General features: G+C 48.3%; 1 protein-coding gene across 1 annotated transcript in view; it reads left to right on the top strand.

The window, feature by feature from the left end:
• sin3b (SIN3 transcription regulator family member B) overlaps positions 1–20,409 on the top strand; it is a 71,875-nt gene that overhangs the window by 25,302 nt on the left and 26,164 nt on the right. The window contains exons 12-13 of the mRNA XM_084307800.1: positions 9,090–9,273; positions 9,502–10,429. Of these exons, the coding sequence (XP_084163926.1) occupies positions 9,090–9,273; positions 9,502–10,429 (1,112 nt within the window). The remainder of the gene's footprint in view (positions 1–9,089; positions 9,274–9,501; positions 10,430–20,409) is intronic.

Below are 20,409 nucleotides of genomic sequence, written 5' to 3' on the forward strand. Positions count from 1 at the left end.
CGCCTTGCAGCCGGTATTGCACATCCTTGGAAACTCTCTAGCTTGGTCTGTCCGTCGATCTAAAAAGTCCGGTCCAGGTTTTCCTTGTCGGCCAGGAGTAATGTTTAGAACCCATGGATTGGGGAGAATCGAGCACCGCCGGTTCATGTTCTTTGGTGGATTATGTTGGCAACACGATCATCATCAATACTTGGAATGGCGATCAGATAATTGGAATATTCTTTTTGCAGTACATCCTAAATCACGGTAAGGGCTATATGGTATCAATCTTGCGTTGATCCAATCATTCCTTCCCCGCGATCGGAGCGTGTGTGTGTATATGTACTGTGTAACGTATTCCATTGGTGACGATCGATGCATAGAAACCCCCCCACACCTTTTCATGCATGCATGATGAAACATAATACCGATAATGTAGCGTTGATTTCAGATTGATTGTTGATCCAGGGATTTCCTGGGATTACACAGAATTACTCTAAAACTATACTCATATTCACCACGGTATAAAACGGGAATGTATAGATGAATAAAAAAAAAATTCACAAATTGAACGATAGATACTCGATGTCAAATGGGCAATAGTTTTATATCCATAGCTATAATATTTAATATAGTTTTAGCACTGCAAACACCGGCATGTATCCCCATTCATTAAAGCGCTGGCACACACGGCCATACGGCCCACAACGATCTCTGGCGCTGAATGTGTTAAGGCACCGTGGGGAGGGTTGAATCTCCATGATATGCCATCCTGCATTAACGCTTTCTCGATCTTGCCTCCATTAAGCTGGTTCAGAGCTTCTTTCAGCTCACGAGCAGAGCCTACAAAGTTAGTGCCATTGTCTGACCTGATCTCCTTAACTTGTCCTCTCCGGCAAATGAATCGTCGACGGGCGTGAATGCAGGAGTTGGTGTCCAGGGTGTGGGCTACTTCTACCCCTACCTGACTGACCTCCTTCTCCCCTACCGCCCCACCCATTCCCTCCGGTCCTCTTCCACTGTTTCCCTCACTGTCCCGTCATCCAAACTTAAAAGTTTTGGTGACCGGGCCGCGTCTATGCCAAATACAACGCAGTTCGGTTTCCGGGTTCCTCTGATTGGCCACGACGCCCACGTGACCCCGCGCTAGCACGCCCCCTTATCCACGCCTGCCGCTACGCCGCGCCAAGCTCCTCTGTGTGTTGCAGCGCGCGGCAGAGCGGCAGAGGTCCCTGTGTGTTCTCAACTTCCTCAATTTATACGCATGGAAGTATTGACTACGCCGTAACGAATCATTAAAAAAATATACCGTTAACTGTAATATGTTGTTTCTTTACACATATGTTGGATTATGTAATTGGTTTGTCATGACAAACCAATAAAATCGCTACAGAGCTCTCATATTTGCTATGAGTGGCGACGACTTGACTTTCACTTTCGTATTTTGCTTTCGTCTTGTTTAATCAGCCGCTTCTAAAGTCGCTGTCGAAGCCTGTTTCCGCCTCCGCGTGCTAAAGTTCTGATAAGTTTAAAGTGTTAAGTGCTGCTAAGTGCTTTATAATATTGTATTTTATAATATTGTCGCGCATCACGCGCAACGCCACTCTGAGTCGAGAGCTCTGTCATTGAAGTGGGTGGTGTTACCAACAGCGTTCACCCTGATGTAAAGTAGCGATTTTATTGGTTTGTCATGACAAACCAATTACATAATCCAACATATGTGTAAAGAAACAACATATTCCAGTTAACGGTATATTTCTTTAATGATTCGTTACGGCGTAGTCAATACTTCCATGCGTATAAATTGAGGAAGTTGAGAACACACAGGGACCTCTGCTGCTCTGCCGTGCGCTGCAACACACAGAGGAGCTTGGCGCGGCGTAGCGGCAGGCGTGGATAAGGGGGCGTGCTAGCGCGGGGTCACGTAGGCGTCGTGGCCAATCAGAGGAACCTGGAAACCGAACTGCGTTGTATTTGGCATAGACGCGACCGGGCCTTTTCACAAGCTGCACCCAGACTGTGGAACACCCTCCCTCAGACTGTCCGGGACACTCCCTCACTCTCTACCTTTAAATCCTGACTCAAAACCTACCTGTTCTCCCAAGCATACAACCTTCCCTACCCATAACCACCTCCTCCAACCTACCACCTCCCTTTCCCTTTCCCCTTCCCTACTTTCTCTGCCTCTCCTGCCCCCCCTCCCCTCGGTTTCCTTACTTCCCTGACTGTTCCCCTAATGGACTCTGTATCTGTTACTTGTTACCCGTGGTTGTATGTCCTGCGTTTTCATACTGTTGTTTATTCCCTGTGGTTCTTTGTTTCTTTGTTCATTTGTTTTGCTTATTGTCAGCGTCTTTGGGTTCCTGAAAAGCGCTTTATAAATAAAATGTATTATTATTATTATTATTATTATTATAGGTGGATGGCTCTGCAGGCCAGACATGTGAAAATGACTCTGTATCTTTTCACAGTACCACGTCCTCTTTTTACCTCGATGGGGCCAAAGTAGTCCATCCCGACATGCGTAAAAGGAGGTAGATCTGGTGTGATCTGATCGGTGGGATGGTCAGCCATCATCTGCTCTCCTACTTTCCCACGCTGACGTCGGCAGACATGACATTGCCTTATGACTGTCCTTGCTGAGGAGTTGGCTTGCAGTATCCAGTAATGCCGCCGAAGCCTGGAGAGCATGTGGTTCCTACCGCCATGGCCGGTCAACTCATGGATGTCATTGAGTATCAGCTTAGGCACATGTCCACTTTTGGGTAGGATTGCCGGATGTTTCACCTCTTCTGGCAATGCTGATCTGCTCAGCCTGCCTCCCATCTTCACGACTCCATTCACCAGGACAGGGTCGAGTCTGTAAATACAGCTGCTCTTCTTTACTGTGGAACCCTTTCTTAAAGCAGTAATTTCCTTGTGGAAACTGTGCTCCTGTTCAAAGCACACAACGGCTTCCTCTGATTGGGCAATGTCATCCACTGAGATTTTGTGCACAAAGTGCCTTTTGTGCTCTTGTTTTTTTCTAGCACAAGCATTGAAGCAGTTTTTTAAACTTCAAAATCCATGCCACAGCTCTCTTGAGGCTAGTCCACTTGGAGAAGTGTTCGATAAACTTGCTTGTGGGATTCTTCTCTCTCTCCACCACTATGCTGTAAACACTGATGCGGTTTCTCTTTTCAGAGTAAGCAGTGGTGTGGTTTCTCACTTCGGGGTCATCATCAGCAACCTTTTCCAGCTCTTCAACGGAATTTGGCCACTGTGACTCTGGCTGTGAGAGGAAGTCTGGGCCGGATATCCACCTTTTGGACTGCAGTAGAGCGCCTGCTCCTAGGCCGCGTGATGCATCATCGGCAGCCGGCAGGATTGAGGCCTAAGCTGATGTGTCTCCACTGCGATACTTATGTCCCGAATAGTGGAAACTCGGTTTGCCACAAAGGTCTGAAATCTTGAGGTGGTGTTTGCAATGTACTTCAAGACAGTCGTGCTGTCCGACCAGAACACTGAATCATCCCACTTAAACTGTAGCTCGGTCTTCTGCATCCTGTCCATTTAACTGCCAGGACTGCGGCAGCAAGCTCCAGTATTGGGATGGTTGTCTGCTTCAAAGGTGCCACTCTGGCTTTTCCCATTACAAAAGTAGAGTGGGTGTTGTTGCTGTTGCTGGTCAGTCGAAGATAAGACACCGTTCCATATCCAACTTCGCTGGTGTCGCAGAAATGGTGCAGTTGCGCTGTCTTTATCCCACCAAAGTCACTTGGCGTAAGACATCGGTCCACACGAAAGTCATCCAGCTGCTGCAACTCAGCCACCCACTTCTGCCACTGTTGAGTGATCATCTCTGGGACCATCTCATCCCATCCAAGCTTGATCTTGCACAGGTCTTGCAGAATCCACTTTCCGGTAAGTATGACTGGTGCAAGGAACCCCAGCGGGTCATATACAGAGTTGACGATTGAGAGTATGCCCCGTCTGGTTGTTGGCTGCTGCTTGACCACAATACTGAATGTGAAGGTGTCTTGCTCCACATTCCACAAGAGCCTGCTCCATAGGAAGATGTTCCCGATCCAAATCCAGTATTTTGACTTCTGTTGCCTTTCCCTCTTCTGGTATTGAGGAGAGGACAGTGCGATGATTACTAACCCATTTAGTTAGCTTGAATCCGCCTTTGGCGCACACCTCTGTAAGGCTTCTGTACAGAGACACAGCTTGCTCCTCTGTCTCCACAGCCTTCCACATAAAAATGGCTTCTTATTGTGTCTGTCACTTGTGGGTAGTCATTCTGATTGTCGTCTGCTGTTTTTAAGCAGGGCAAATGTGGCGCAGCTGGGTGAGGACACGGCACCAAAGAGATGAACGACCATACGGTGCGCAGTGAGCTTTTGGCTAAGGTCACCATTGGGCCACCAGAGGAAGCGCAGAAAGTCAACCGCCTCTCTTGCTACTTTCACTTGGTGAAACATTCCTTGGATATCAGCCATTAGAGCGTTCGGACCCTGGCGAAAACTAAGAAGAACACCAATCAGTGTGTTGTTCAAGTTGGGCCCTTGAAGAAGCTCCTGGTTTAAAGATGTACCACCGAAGGTTGCAGCACAGTCGAACACAACTCGAATGGTTTTCTTTCTTGGGTGATAAACACCATGATGTGGTATATACCACACTTTTCCCTTGTCGCACTCCAGCTGCTCGTTGGGTACCACTTCAGCGTAGGGCTGGGCGATATAACGATAACGATAACGATAATTATCGCGATATATTTTAATAATCGATATCGGAAAAATATATGTGACCTGCAACAGGGCAGTTTTAAAACCAGAGACAGTGGACAGACTTCTCTTTCTTGCCTGTAACTTAAAGTAATGGCTTTGCTTGTCCAAATGACAATACTGACCAAATTGAGATTTATTTTTCTCTTGTCCATTTATTTTGTTTGCTTTCTAATTTAAAATACAGTTTGAAACCGTCTGTACACAGTAGGCTATGTGTGCTAGCAGAGCTAGACTCCAGTCACGGTGCACATGTGCTGTGGTTTGTCCACCAAAAAAGCGCCAAAAGATAGAAAAGAAACTAGCAGAGCCAGAACTGTTCAACTCCCCTGGAGCCACAGCCAGCAGAGAAGCCGGTTTACTTTCGCTTTCAAACCAGCTGCAGCCTGAGAACTGGAGTGTGAGGGGATGTAACACTAAAGATGGCGGTAACGACAAAGAATTTCTGCAAAATAAACATACATATGTTGTTTAAAAAAAAAAAAAAAAAAAATTATACTTATAACAATATAGATAATATCGAGTGATATGATATTGTTATCGATATCGTTATCACGATATCATTTTTGGCCATATCGCCCAGCCCTACTTCAGCATATCCTTTTGAAATGACATCGCTCATAAAGCCTTTGTATTCTTGACAGAACATGACATTCATTGCAGAGGTGGATGCGATGTTCAGGAATTGTTTATCCTCCACCGACATCTCATTCTTTTCATCATAATGCTGCTCTGCAAAATCCTGGTTGTACTGCTTGACCAAAATCTCTTCCAAGTTTGCAATAGAGATTCTATTTGCACCCACATACGGACGGCCATATCCATCTGTGCTGGTGGTGCTGTTACCGAGTGGACCGTTGACCACCCAGCCGAGGAGAGTCTGAACAGCATAAGGTCCATTACCTTTACGGTTTATGATTCTCCATGGTTCAAGAGCTTTTGGTGCATTAACACCAATCAGGAGTCCAACGCCTGCATTGATCTTAGCCAGTTCACCATCCTTCAGATATGGCCATTTCCTGATGTCATTCTCCTCTGCGATGTTGTCTTTTGTCACAGGGATGTTTTGTTGGGTGTACACATCTGGTAGGTCCAGGAATGTGCTGCTGTTGATACCGGCCACTTCCAGCCCAGTGATTCTATAGCTGGTGACAGGCTTTTCCTGTCCCAAGGTTTTGAGTAGTATCTCTATCTTCTTTCCTTACTGTGTCATCAATTCTTCAGTGCAGAATGTAGCAGAGCTGCCTGGATCTAAACAAGCATATGTCTGCACAATCTGGCTTCCTCTAGAAAGCTTCACCTGAACAGGAACAACAGCAAGCGTGCACTCTTTGCTACCGGCCACAATAGGTTGACGTGATTCTAGAGAAACCAAAGCACTGCTCACAGATGACTGTATATGTTCTATTTGGAGACCCCTCTGTTTAGGCACTCTTCTTATTTTCCATTTCAATGTGCAAAATGCCTGGATGCCTTTGTTGACACTGCACAGGTCATACGCTTGCGGCAGTCCCTACTCATGTGTCCTTTTGACAAACATCCAAAGCACAAATGTCCAACTTTGAGAAATTCTAATTTCTCCTTGTTAGGTATGCGTTTCATCTTGTTGCATGACTCCATCGTATGGTCTCCTTTGCAGTACATACAAGGCCTTTGAAAAGCAGTTGATGTGCTTGAGTCCTGTCTTTGAAAAGCAGTTGATGTGCTAGAGTCCTGTCTTTGGCCTTGAATAGCGTGTGGGGTAGCAGTGATCACATAATCTTTAGGCATGGAAGTCACTGTGGTGGCGAAACTGCTCCCTCTGCTGGCCGGATTGGGCTTTTGTTTTGTGTCTGCAGGCTTTGTTCTGGAGCCACCTCTACTGTTTGTGGATAGGTCAATGATGTCACCAAAGATGGGTTCCAATGCAATCCTAGCCTGCTTCTCCACAAACTCCACCAAGTTCTTAAACTTCACTTTTGTTTTTGCCTTTCCTGATGATCGCACACAGTTGACCTCCATTTGTCACAGAGCTTGAATGGCAATTTAGAGACAATGATTCTGAGGTTGGATGCATTATCCAGCTCATCCAAATGCTGGATGTCTTGCATTGTGTTGCAGCAGCCTCTTAAAAATAGTGCATAGGCTTGCAATGCTTCCCCATCCTCTGTTCTTATGGGATTCCACTTCAGTGCTTTATTCACATGTGTGCTGTGGTAACCTTCGTCTCATTACCAAAGTTCCATTCCAGTTGTTCCTTGGCCTGTTTATAGCCTTTTGCACAATCCATATTTAAAAAGCTGCGAACCAGTTGTTTTGGCTGTCCAGTTGTAAACTGCTCAAGGTAATCGAGCCTGTCTTGATTATTGTCAGTTTTTGCTTCAATGCCATCGAGAAACTATATGAAATATAGAAATACTGTAGATGTGTTTGTTAGAGAAAACTAATTTCAATAATATATGCCTTGTTCTATGCGCACTGCCAGCCAGCCTTTATGCAATGGAGAGATACACTTTTAAATTTTGAGAGAGACAGCCAACAAAGTACTGGGTCCATTGTCTCTTATTCAGATTTTCTGTCACTACATTATTTTACTTTTCAGTTGCTGCCGCCAATGAAAATCAGCTCACTACGCATGCTCAGACTGTTGTTCTATGGTATTTGAGATATCGCTTACTACTGGCCTGACATGCTTGTTGGAGCAATTTATATGCATTTCTGCATTTACATCTGGACGGAGGTCTTTTAAAAAAAAAACCTGCCGCATGGACACGTATTTTTTCTTTTTTTAACGGGAGTGTGAAACTATCCGTTTTGATAAAAATCCATAAATAAAACTACAGACATCACAAAACAAGCTAATCAGGGTAATACTAAGGCTACCTGCCCGAACCCACCTTGACCCATCTCACTTTGAGATCATGAGATGGCTTAAGGTGGAAGACCAGATAGGGATGTGCCTAGTTCACAGAATAGTGCATGGGGTAGTGCCAGTGTACTTTAACAACTACTTCAACCGAATCAGAGACACCCACGCATACCAAACTAGGCGCAGCTCAACTGACTTTGTGCCAGTCAGATTCAGGAGCTGTATGGGGAAGGAGTCCTTTCTGTATTCAGCAGCTGTCTATTGGAATAGTCTGCCCAGTGAACTGAAAATCATAGACAATGCCGTTAGATTCAAGTCCAGCCTGAAGACATGGCTCAAAAGGGACTACTTGACCTAGACACTTAGCTTAAGGCACCCTTGCATGTTGTATGAGTCTGTATGTATATAAATGTTAAATGGTATATGTGATGTGTTGTGATGTCACGTTTTGTATGATGCATGTTTTAAGCATCACACTCCCCCACCCCCCTACAAGGACCACAATGGAAATAAGCTCTGAGCTTTTTTGTGTTCATCCTTGGCAGTATATCCCGACTGTGCTCTTCTGTCACATGTTTATTTTTTATATTGTCAAATAAAGTCATTCATTCATTCATTCATACATGTAGTCTGGGCCTAATAAGTCTATCCAAAAACCACTTGCACCAGTAGTTTTTGATATATTGGGGAAAGAAATTATTTGCTTTTACCTAATGGATTTTCTTTTATATATATAAATGATTATTTAAATTATTGCTGTTTTTAAAGCATGCATGGTCTTGTGTAGTGTGTTCTGTTTTTATTTATTTTGTGATGCACTTTGTAACTGTTTTGAAAAAGCACTCTACTAGTATAAATCAAAGGGATATGACACAAAACCACAGATGGCACTTTCCAAACAGCTCTATAATATAGGTACAACATAGGTAACTATATATACAGACTTTGGAATTTGGACCCCTTATAACTTCCAATATGAACCATTTCTATGTCCAGTACCAAAACATCAGTATAAATGTTTTCTGGATGGATAGACACAACTCCACAATATGCGACTGACTGGATCGATTTAGAGGCAGAAAAAGAAGGAATTCAAAAACGCAGCCAATAGAGCACTCCTCTTTGACGTGGTGCCCCAGGTGGGCCCAATGCCTCGTTATCCACTTGGCATTGGGAGCCACTTGTCTCTGACTGCCAGTTGACAAGACAAGTGGTTCTATTGGATCTCCCATAGTGACGAGTCAGATGGGCTTCTTGTGTAACCAGAGCGCATCAAGCCAGGGATAATCGAGTTGAAAACAGTATTTTGACACATACACGTTAGATACAAAGAGAGGCAGATGCTCACCTGCTCTGACACATACCAACATACACTAGCACTTTGTCTATAGTAATAAAGCGGCATATGCACAAGCAGGTGCAGCCCACACACATTTAACAGGTGGGTTTGTTTTGTTCTGAAGCATCTTCATCCCAGATGTCTGTTCACTGTTCAGATTGAAAGCCAAGGAGGAGGAGTGGAGAGAAGCCCAGCAGGGCTTTAATAAGATCTGGAGGGAGCAGTATGAGAAGGCGTACCTCAAGTCACTGGACCACCAAGGCGTCAACTTCAAACAGAACGACATGAAGGCCCTGCGCTCCAAGAGCCTTCTCAATGAGATTGAGAGTGTATACGATGAGGTAGATACAGTGGGACTCTACTCCTTATCAGCAGACTTTATTCTATAAAATAACATGATCCATGTAAAAATCTGCCTTTTAGTCTATTTATTAAGTATTTTCTCTATTCTCTATTGATGCTGCACAGTGCATATTGTCATTTTCTTTCTGTTTTTGATCATGTGCCTAACCAGCATATATACTTCTAGTGTGAGTATATTAACCTGTTTGTTTTGCTGTCCATCGCAGCGCCAGGAGCAGAGCACAGAGGAGGGCGGTGTGGGCCTGCAGGGCCGTGATGGTTCTGGTACCGGCCCGGGTTCCGCCTCGGCCAGCGAGCCCCACATGGTGTTCACCTACGAGGACAAGCAGATCCTGGAGGACGCCGCCTCGCTAATCATCTACCACGTCAAACGTCAGCCCGCCATCCACAAAGATGACAAGGACCACATCAAGCGCATCATCCAGCACTTTGTCCCCGACCTGTTCTTCTCCCGCCGCGGCGAACTCAGTGATACTGAAGACTGGACGGATGAGGAGGTGGAGCCAGAGGAGGGAGCAGAGCGGGGAGAGAGGGGAGATAAAGGAGAGCGGGGAGAGAGGGGAGAGCGGGGAGATAAAGGAGAGCGGGGAGATAAAGGAGAGCGGGGAGATAAAGGAGAGCGGGGAGATAGAGGAGGAGGGAGCAGTAATGTTAGTAACGCAACAGGAGTATCAGCCACAGGCAGTCAGTCTCAACCCCAACCACCCCAGCCCCAGCAGCAGCTGAACGGAGAATCCAGGCGGAGACGCTGCAGCCCGTCCCAGCCTGCAGACCCAGACACCTCCTCCACCAGCACAAGCCAGCCTGGCGGGGTTACCGGACCAGCCCCCAGTTCCACCGCAATGGAGACGGGCTCGGTGTCGGCCGGGGAGAAGGTGGACCTGCGCGACCCGGAGGCTGAGCACCAGAAGGAGCTGGACGGCGTCTATAACCTGTTCTTCGTCAACAACAACTGGTATTTCTTCCTGCGGCTGCACCAGACACTGTGCTTACGGCTGCTGCGGGTGTACCGGCAGGCAGAGAGACAGCTGCTGGAGCACCGGGCCGAAGAGAGCAGAGAGAGGCTGCTCATGGCCGAGGGACGGAGGGACAAGGCCTGCGATCTGGCCATGGAGCTGCGCCTCAAACAGCCTAGTAAGTTTAACTGCAGCTCAAACATCTTTCTTCACCTTAACACATTGGGCGCCGGGCATTGTGCCCATCATTATACCCAGTCTGCCAGCACTGTAACCCTATGGAGATGTTTACCTTCTTTGCAGGGCTATAACTTTTTAAATATTATAGCTATATCTGCATTACTATGGCCCATTCAACATCGATTATCTATCGTTCCGGATGTGGGAACGTTATATTTTTTCATTCCGTCTAGAATATAAGTATGTTTCTAAGCTTTTCTGCTGTAATTCCAAAAACGCTAGTTATAGGCCCTGACGCATATGATAATCGATTGGCGTTTCTTTCCTATACACGCTATATTAAAAAATTCAAATGTATATGATCGGTATACATTATGCTTCATCATGCGTGAAGGAAAGGGGGGGTCGTTTATAATTCCTTGATCGTCAGTAACGACTTTATTTAGTATGGGTTGATATGTTGAGCAGATGGTTTGCAGTGAAATTAATAAACAATCGGGCTGAAAATAACGTTGTATTCCTCTTACCATTCGCCGATGAGACTGGAGGAAAAATATCCCAATTATTTGACGTCGATCTCCTACAGCCATTTCCGGTTTGTATGGCGCAATAAACGCCGAAATCATATCGATTATTGCGTTTCAAAAGCGATCCAAATGCACTCAAGTGTTTGTCTGGATCCACGTAACAAGATATGACTGCCGGAGGGATTTCCTTGATGCACCGATGGCCACTTCCGGTTTTGGCGTGAGTGTAACTCGCCCGACCATCCACCAGGCGGCGGTATTGAGGCGTTGCAATCTCAGACAGGGTGCCGCTGCAGTCCGGAGGGAGGCTGGATGAATTATGAATGCCATGGTGAAAAAATTAAATATTGATCCCAAAAACGATTTATGCCGTTGTTGGTGTTCAACGCATGGCGGGCAATAACGACTTGCGCCGTTTATGGCGCACAATGTGTTAACCGGAGTGGCCAAGTATTTTCTTTAAAAATTTGTCTGACACTTTTTCTGCTGAAAGGGGAAATGCCTGTTGGAAACATTCTAGTTATGAAAGTTGATGGAAATGGCTCGTTGGACATAGGGCTGGGCGATATGGCTGAAAATGTTATCACGATATATCACGATAACATTTTTCATATTGTTCGATGTCGATAATTATCGATCTTTTTTATTAGTATAAAAAATGTAAATGTTTTTTTCACTTATTATTTAAACAAATGTATGTTTATTTTGCAGCAATTCTTTGTCATTGCCGCCATCTTTAGTGTTACAGCCCCTCACACTCCAGTTCTCAGGCTGCAGCTGGTTTGAAAGCGAAAGTACCAAAAGAAGTGGCTGTGGCTCCAGGGGAGTTGAACAGTTCTGGCTCCGCTAGTTTCTTTTCTATCTTTTGGCGCTTTTTTGGTGGACAAACCACCGCACACATGCACTGTGACTCGCGACTGGAGACTAGCTCTGCTAGCACACATAGTCTACTGTGTACAGACGGTTTCAAACTGTATTTTAAATTAGAAAGCAAACAAAATAAATTGACGAGAAAAATAAATCTCAATTTGGTCAGTATTGTTGTAACTGAGGGGTACAATTCCCTGACTGTATTGTTAGATATGATACTTACTACCACTACCTCTTGTACTTTAGACTCTGGCCACCCAGTACTAGGTATACATAATTATGATAAACACTCCCACCTGATGAAACGGATCCAACACAAATGTACCAAGTCGAAAGTCTGCGTTTATTAATAATACATAGCAAAAGGTATGTACAACGATCACTTAATTACATTTATGATTTGAAATAGTATGCACTTTTATGGCAAATGAGTATTCGTAGGTAGATCAATATCGAATGTCCAATCTCTGATTGCGCAGGAAGCAAATATACAACCTGGAATATTTAGGGAACAATAGCAATGATACTTGAATGATTATATAGCTGGATACACTAGGGGAAGGTTCCGACTGCTTGTAGGACAGCTGGAGGGGGGGGGGGTAGAGTCTGGCTGTATCCCGTCTGGCCGAGGGTATCCTGGGAGAGCCCACAGTCGTGCGACCCGGTGCCCAGCGATCCTCGATCCACAGATGAAAGCAGTTGGACTCTCTGTGGCCGGCGTCCTCCGGTCCACGATGGAGAGACGTGAGGCGACCTCGTCGTGTAGAGCGTCTTCTCACCTGTCGTCCTCTCCGGGGGGGGTATTTCCAACACACCGCAGTGTTGGCCTTTATCCATAGAATAATCAAAGTACTCAAAGCATAATCCAAGCCGGGGAAGGCTAGCCGTCGTCGGTAGAATAATCCAATATACAGGTCCACTCGCTCTTTGGCCTGGAGCTCCTCGGGTGCAGCTTCACGTGGGGTCAACCACCCTGGATAAGCGTCCAGCTGATGCCCGAAATGATGGGGGTGCTGATTACTATAGAACTCTTACCGCACGAGGCACTACATATGAATAGACTATTATTAGCTTAATAGAATACGTCCAACTCGACGATATAGTGCCAAATATGACTATTCAAATATTAATATACACGATGTCTCAATGCCGATACTGGGCCGAATTGGCCTTACTGCCCACACGTGGTTCGCGGGGAGGCTTTTGCGTCTGTCACTCTGTTGGAGGGTAAGGAACTGGACTAAAAGGAAAGCTCTACTTTAATAGCGCAGTATATATACGCACTATGAACAAATAGTACCATTAGTGGTGCGGTAGACATATTCCTACGCGGAACTAGGACTTGTCCATACATGTTGAGCGGTACGATTGAACCTGGTCTGAGGGGTATGGCGACCTGGCACCAAGGTCTCGTCCAATGGTAAAATGGAGACTATTATGGGATGTTCAGTAGACTAGAAGGGATATTCAATGCATATTGTACAAGGAATATACAAGGGATATCAGGGGATATACAAATACAATTAAATATATATATATAATAAATATATATATTCGGTTTAATCTGATCCTTCAGAACAGCCGCCCCCTAATTGGTCCCAACCCAATTAGTTAAGCAGAGACAGATTAACCGCACTGTCTACCACTCAAGGGTTCGCTGTAAGGGTCAGTCAACTCACAAAGTCATAGGGTCATGGTCATCATCGATTGTGTCTGGGAGTCGGGGCAGTTCTATGAGCCTCGCCACAGGACGGGTGTAAATGCGCCCCTGGACGAGTACTTCAGCTGCTCGGACCTTGCCATCGGCACCGGTGATCACTTTGCTTACGCGGCCAGCCGGCCACATAGCTCTGGGTAGTGACTGGTCAATAATCATGACGACTGTTCCTTCCGTCAAATTGTCTCTCTCTTTTACCCACTTCTGGCGGGTCTGTAGAGACGGTAGGTAGTGCAGTAGGAAACTGCTCCAAAACTTGTCGGCTAATACTTGGCTGTACCTCCACATTCGTCGGCCGTTCGCTTCTTCAGGCCGGTACATTGTCTGGGGTAACGCGGGATCTAGCCGCCCCATCAGGAGGGTGTTGGGGGTGACTGGGTCGACATCTGCTACATCACTGGAGACGTAACCGAGGGGCTTTGAGTTCAATACTCCCTCAATCTCCGTGAGGACTGTCATTAGGACTTCTTCCGCCACAGTCTGGGCCCCAAGTACTGCGTACAGGGCTGTCTTTATAGAACGTACTTCTCGTTCCCAAGTTCCACCGAAGTGGGGTGCGTTTGGGGGGTTGAATTGGAAGTCAATCTGGGCTGGAGCGAGGTGGGTCTTAAGTTCTGGGCCCATAGCTTGGAAGCTCTCCCTCAGCTCTCTTTCTCCGCCTTTGAAGTTTGTCCCGTGATCGGACAATAATGTAGACGGTTTTCCTTTCCGTGATGTGAATCTTCGGAAGGCCATAAGGAATGAGTCTGCGCTCATGGTCGGAAGGAGCTCGATATGTATCGCTCTGGTGGTCATGCATTTGAATACAATACCCCACCGCTTCTCGGTGCCTCTTCCTTTCTTTATGTGCAGCGGGCCGAAACAGTCCATGCCTGTTGAGTGGAATGGCTTGTCGCCGAGTCGGAGGCGACATGGAGGTAGGTCAGCCATCCGTGGTATGCTGGGCTGCGCGCGCCACTTTCGGCAGTCTAGACAGGTTCGCTGGAAGCGTCGCACCGCCTCTCTTCCTTGAAGTATCCAGTAACGACGTCTGATTTCCGCGAAGACTCTCTCTGCTCCTGCGTGGTGTACATCCTCGTCGTATTTCTTTATAATCAGCTCTGTGACCTTGTGTCGGCTGTTCAATACGATCGGGTACTTAATATCATCCGGTAAATTGGGGGCTCTCCGCAGGCGACCACCCACTCTGATGAGGGTATGTGTGTCACTCTCGGGGGCCAGATGAATCAATCTGCTGTCTGATGAGTCTCTCTGGGCTCGTTGCAGTAGAAGCAGTTCTGCTTCCTCGTAGTCAGCTGCTGACATATCAGCGGGGGACTTAATCTCTGGGTGGTGCCGCAGGAATGTCCGTTGCTGCGCACTCTCTATGGTAATGCAATCGTCTATGTTGGGGTCTGCGGAGACAACAGTGCTCAATCCACAGAACATGGGTTTCTTATTCTCAGCCTCCTCGTCACTTGCTTCCCTCGGGGTGGGCGTGGGCCAATCTCCTTCCGGGAGCTTGAGGAATGCTGGTCCGTCACTGTAGATGTTATGACGGGTTAAGTCATCTAGGGACATTCCCCGGGTGATGACGTCAGCTGGGTTGTGTTTGTATCAACATAGCGCCAGTTTGCTTCTCCGGTTAACTCTTGAATCTCAGTGACTCTGACTCCCACGAAGACTTTGTATTTGCATGAATCCGATTTGATCCAGGCGAGTACTGTCGTGGAATCTGACCACAGGATTGTTCTATGCACCGGAATGGTGAGCTCACGTTGGATGAGCGTGGCTAGATGCGCTCCTGCGAGGGCTGCGCAGAGCTCTAGACGTGGGATAGACTGTTGCTTGCGTGGGGCTATTCTCGAGCGGGCGAGGATGAATGCTGTGTAGATCTCTCCCCCCTCTTCTTGGGCCCGCAAGTAGGCTACTGATCCGTAGGCGACCTCGGAGGCGTCACTGAAGACGTGTAGATCCATTTTACATGTCTCTGGCCTCACCGTGGGTGGGAAGTAGCTTCGGCGTATATTAACGCCTGGGAGTGAGTGGAGTTCCATCTCCCACTCTCTCCAGGTGGATGCAAGGTGTGTGCGGGAATGGGGTCGTCCCAGCCCTGGTCCTTGTCCCACAATGCTCGTACAATCATCTTTGCCCTGGTGGTGTACGGTAGTATACATCCTAACGGGTCATATTGTCGGGCGAGTGTTCTGTACACACTCCGTCTGGTGGTCGGTATTGCCGTCGACCTTCCCTGCTCCGTGGTCAGGGGTTTGTGTCTATAGTGGAGCGAATCTGTTTTGAAGCGCCACACTAGTCCTAGTGTCATCTCTTGGGCTTCTCCTGGGATTGTGGCCATCCAGGTCTCGCTGCCCGCTGCCTTGTCCTCGGAGGAGAGGCTGCGCAGTACGTGCGGATCGCTGCTGGCCCACTGCCTGAGATCAAAGCCGCCTTTGATCAGAGAGGCGCGGAGTTTAAGTAGGAGAGCCTCGGCTTCTTCCTGGGTCGAAACGCTTTGTAGACAGTTATCTACGTAGAAGCTGTTCTTCACACTGTGTCGGACCTCTTCGTCCGCTGCTGGGTCCTCTGCGACATGTCTCTGTAGTGCAAATGTAGCACAGCATGGGCTGCATGTAGTTCCGAAAGGGAGGACTTCCCATTGGTAGATGGCTGGGTGCTCATCTCCTGGCCTCTCTCTCCATAGGAACCGCAACAGGGGCTTGTCCTCCTCTACTAATCTCACCTGCAGGAACATCCCTTTGATATCCCCGCTGATAGCCACCTTGTCCTGGCGGAAGCGGAGTAGTACGCCTAGTAGGGAGGGGCCGAGTGTAGGACCGGGCAATAGCTCTTTATTCAGATTGTGGGATCCGATCTGGTAGCTGCAGTTAAACACGATGCGGTCTTTGCCGTTGTGATGAACCTTGTGGTGGGGCACGTACCACGATTCAGTCGTCTGGTCGGCCTCTTTAATGTCAATCTTTGTGACGTGTCCCGCTGTGATGAGCTTCTCAATCTCAGCGCGGTATACACTTTCTTGGGCGGGGTCCTTGGCTAAGCGCCGCTCTGTGTTTAGTAGGTACCGCTCTGTGGCGTCTTTCTTTGCGTGAAAGGTAGGCATCCCTTCCCGCCGCAGGAGTGGCGTGGCGTATCTCAACACGCCGCTGACTGGGACTCTCTTTGTTCCCGTCTCGAGGAGGTTAATGGCGTAGATGTCGTCTTTAGAGCGAATGTCTTTCTTTTCGTTCTTAAAGGGCATTTGTTCTAAGGTCCATAGCCTCTCTACATGCTGCAGGAGTGCGGTGTCTCCCTCTGTGACTCGGGAGTGGAGACAGCTAGTGGCTGTGGTTCGGTTGAGAGATTTGGCCAGTGGGCCTTGGAGAGTCCATCCTAGGCGGGTCTCGACTGCTGCAGGACAGCCTCTGGGTCCGGTATGAACCCGGTCTATCGGGACAATGAGGTCTGCATGGTCGGAGCCTATCAACAGTGTCGGGGTAGCACCGTCTATGAGTGGGATCGGTAGCTTGCGTAGATGTACATATTTCTCCATCAGCTTGGCTACGGGGTATGTGTACCGCGAGAGTCCTATTTCTTGGCTGGTGAAAGCGTCTGTAATCCTGTACCGTCGCTCGGGCTGGCCGCTTGCTGCGATAGAGAATGAGACATTCTCGCCCTTTATCGTTTTCAAATCTCTTCTTATTGTCCGAATTGTCATTTGGTTTTCGCTCCCCCGCAGCCCTAGCTGGGCCGCAGCGGACGCGAGCAGAAGGGTCTTCTCTGACCTGTCATCAAGGACGGCGTAAGTGTCCATGACTTTATTCTGGTAGCTCAATGTCACACGGACTACCTTTAAGAGCACTCTGGCTCCGCTGCTGCTGGCGGGGTCGATGTACATGACGCTTGCTTTGTTGCTTGATGGTGCGGGTGGAGGCCGCCGTCTGTTACTGTCGTGGAGTATGTCCAGATGGGCTCCATCGCACCGACTGCACCTTTTCTTTAAGCGGCATTCGGCTGCCATGTGTGATCGCGCACAGCGAAAACAGCGTCTGTTGGACTTTATCCATTGACTCGCTTCCTCCGCATTCATCTTGGGGAATGAGTCACATTGTGACAGCCAGTGTTCTTTCTCACAGTAGGGGCACACTATCTTCCACTTCTCCTTTCTTGAGGGGGTACTGTGGCTCCTACTGCTTGGCACTGACTCCGATTGGTGCATGACAGTCACCGATCTTCTTCCATCATTTAGTCTCCTGGTTCCTTCTCTGGAGCCAGGGGTGCTCCGTCCGAATGTATCTAGCCGTAGGCTGCTGACTTCTCTCGCCAGGAAGTCGGCTAGCTCGAGGAGGTTCGGTTCGGGGCCATTAGGGTCTCGGTGGTCTCTCTGCCGCCTAAAGCGCTCCTGTCGGGCGGGCGGTAGCTTCTCCAAGATCCTCTCTACATTTGAGTTGGCGTATAGTTCATGCCTACCCTTTTCCCTCTGCGCTCCCAGCATCCCTACCAGGGACTGCACTCTGATGGACAGGTCGTCCAGTGCTCGATTGTCTGTTGCTGGGGGTAGGCGGTCGATGTGCCTGATCTCCTGGATCACGTAATCCCATATACGTCCATATCTCTGGTCCAACGCTACCAGCGCTGCGGTGTATGGGGTCGTGGAAGTGGCGTAGGCGAGCGCTATGTTGTGCGCGCGGGGTACCTTTAAATGCTTCAGTAGTATCGCGTATTTATGGCGTTCATCAATGACATCCACCAACATTGTCTCCAGACACATGCGGAGCTCCGTATACTGGGCCCGGTTCTCCTGGGTGAAGTCTGGTACCATATGTGTGCCAATGTATGACGCGGATTGTTGATACATCGGCGAGCGTTGGGGGAGAGGCCTCCTAGGCGAGTCTCCTCCTGCTCCTTGGCGTGGGCTGGTACCGGCTGTGTACCATGGCCCGCTGGTCCAGGTGCTGTTCCTCGGTGCGGGTCGTGCGTCGTGCTCACCCGTGAATAGCGTCGGGGGTCTGTAGCGCAGCTCCGCGGGGGTATAGCCTGGGCTGTACTGGACCTCCTGGTCCGGTAGAGTACTGTGCTGTCGTCGGGCGTGGTTCTCCTCCTCTTCCTCTTCGTCTTCCGTTAGGTCATCCAGGGCTTGTAGTCTCTGATTTAGCCTCTCCGCAGTGTATGCTGCTCCTTCCCGGTGGCTGGGTCTCGCTTGGACCGGTTGGGGAAGGGGGTCTGCGGGGGGTATAAACCTCGTCTGTTGGTCAAGTTCAGGGTCGCTTACTCGGCTAGGGGATGCCGCCCTGGAGTGATGTCTAGACGAGTTCCTGGAGCCTCTGGTGGAGGGAGGGGGTGTTGTCCTTCTGATCAGCTGTTCTATTAGTTGCGCTTGTGCTCTGTCGCGCTCGGCTTCGCGCTTGGTGAGATCCGATTCTCTCTGGGCACCGGTGGCGGCGCGCTGGGCGTCGGCCCCGTCTCTTGCCATATTCTCTTCCATCTGAATGAGTCTTATTTCCAGGCGTATGTGCTCTTCTTCGCTCCGTTGCTGTATCTGCAATCGATCGCGTTCACCCTGGAGTCTATCGCGTTCAGTAGAGGCTTTCAGGCTGACGAGGAATGCCTGCTGTAGTGTCCTCTCTGCCTCGCTGGGAGAAGACTGTTGTATAGGGGAGCCGTCCCTTGGGGTACTCCGTGCGGAGTCTTGGAGCTATATCTCCACGGTGCTCTCCTCATCTTCTTCCGTGCCGAGTTCTCTCTCGGTAGTGTTGTCTTCCTCCCGGGACTCGTCGGGGACTACTTCTTTGGTATTGGCGGGGTGTAAAGTCATGTCTGGTTCCCCCTGGTCCCCACCGTGAGCTGGGTCAGTTACGTTAGAACCCATAGGGGCCTCTATGGTCGGGGTAGCCTGGTTGTTAGGGTTAGACATAACAAAACTTTCTAGTTTTACCGCGTTTACTGTTGGTAGAAGACTAGGTTGTTGACTGACAGCGTAAGCCTCTAGGTACTGAGGGAGCTGTCGTTTGCGCCGCGGGCGTTGTTGGTTAGGAGGATCGTTTCGTGGAGTGTTCATCATAGGCCATTTTAATATTAATAACACTATATTAATATTACACTGATTACCATCCGGCTCGAAGGACCAATTGTAACTGAGGGGTACAATTCCCTGACTGTATTGTTAGATATGATACTTACTACCACTACCTCTTGTACTTTAGACTCTGGCCACCCAGTACTAGGTATAAATAATTATGATAAACACTCCCACCTGATGAAACGGATCCAACACAAATGTACCAAGTCGAAAGTCTGCGTTTATTAATAATACATAGCAAAAGGTATGTACAACGATCACTTAATTACATTTATGATTTGAAATAGTATGCACTTTTATGGCAAATGAGTATTCGTAGGTAGATCAATATCGAATGTCCAATCTCTGATTGCGCAGGAAGCAAATATACAACCTGGAATATTTAGGGAACAATAGCAATGATACTTGAATGATTATATAGCTGGATACACTAGGGGAAGGTTCCGACTGCTTGTAGGACAGCTGGAGGGGGGGGGGGGGTAGAGTCTGGCTGTATCCCGTCTGGCCGAGGGTATCCTGGGAGAGCCCACAGTCGTGCGACCCGGTGCCCAGCGATCCTCGATCCACAGATGAAAGCAGTTGGACTCTCTGTGGCCGGCGTCCTCCGGTCCACGATGGAGAGACGTGAGGCGACCTCGTCGTGTAGAGCGTCTTCTCACCTGTCGTCCTCTCCGGGGGGGGTATTTCCAACACACCGCAGTGTTGGCCTTTATCCATAGAATAATCAAAGTACTCAAAGCATAATCCAAGCCGGGGAAGGCTAGCCGTCGTCGGTAGAATAATCCAATATACAGGTCCACTCGCTCTTTGGC

The sequence above is a fragment of the Notolepis coatsorum genome (genome assembly GCF_963971535.1).
Source record: "Notolepis coatsorum genome assembly, chromosome: 2".
Lineage (NCBI taxonomy): Eukaryota > Metazoa > Chordata > Actinopteri > Aulopiformes > Paralepididae > Notolepis > Notolepis coatsorum.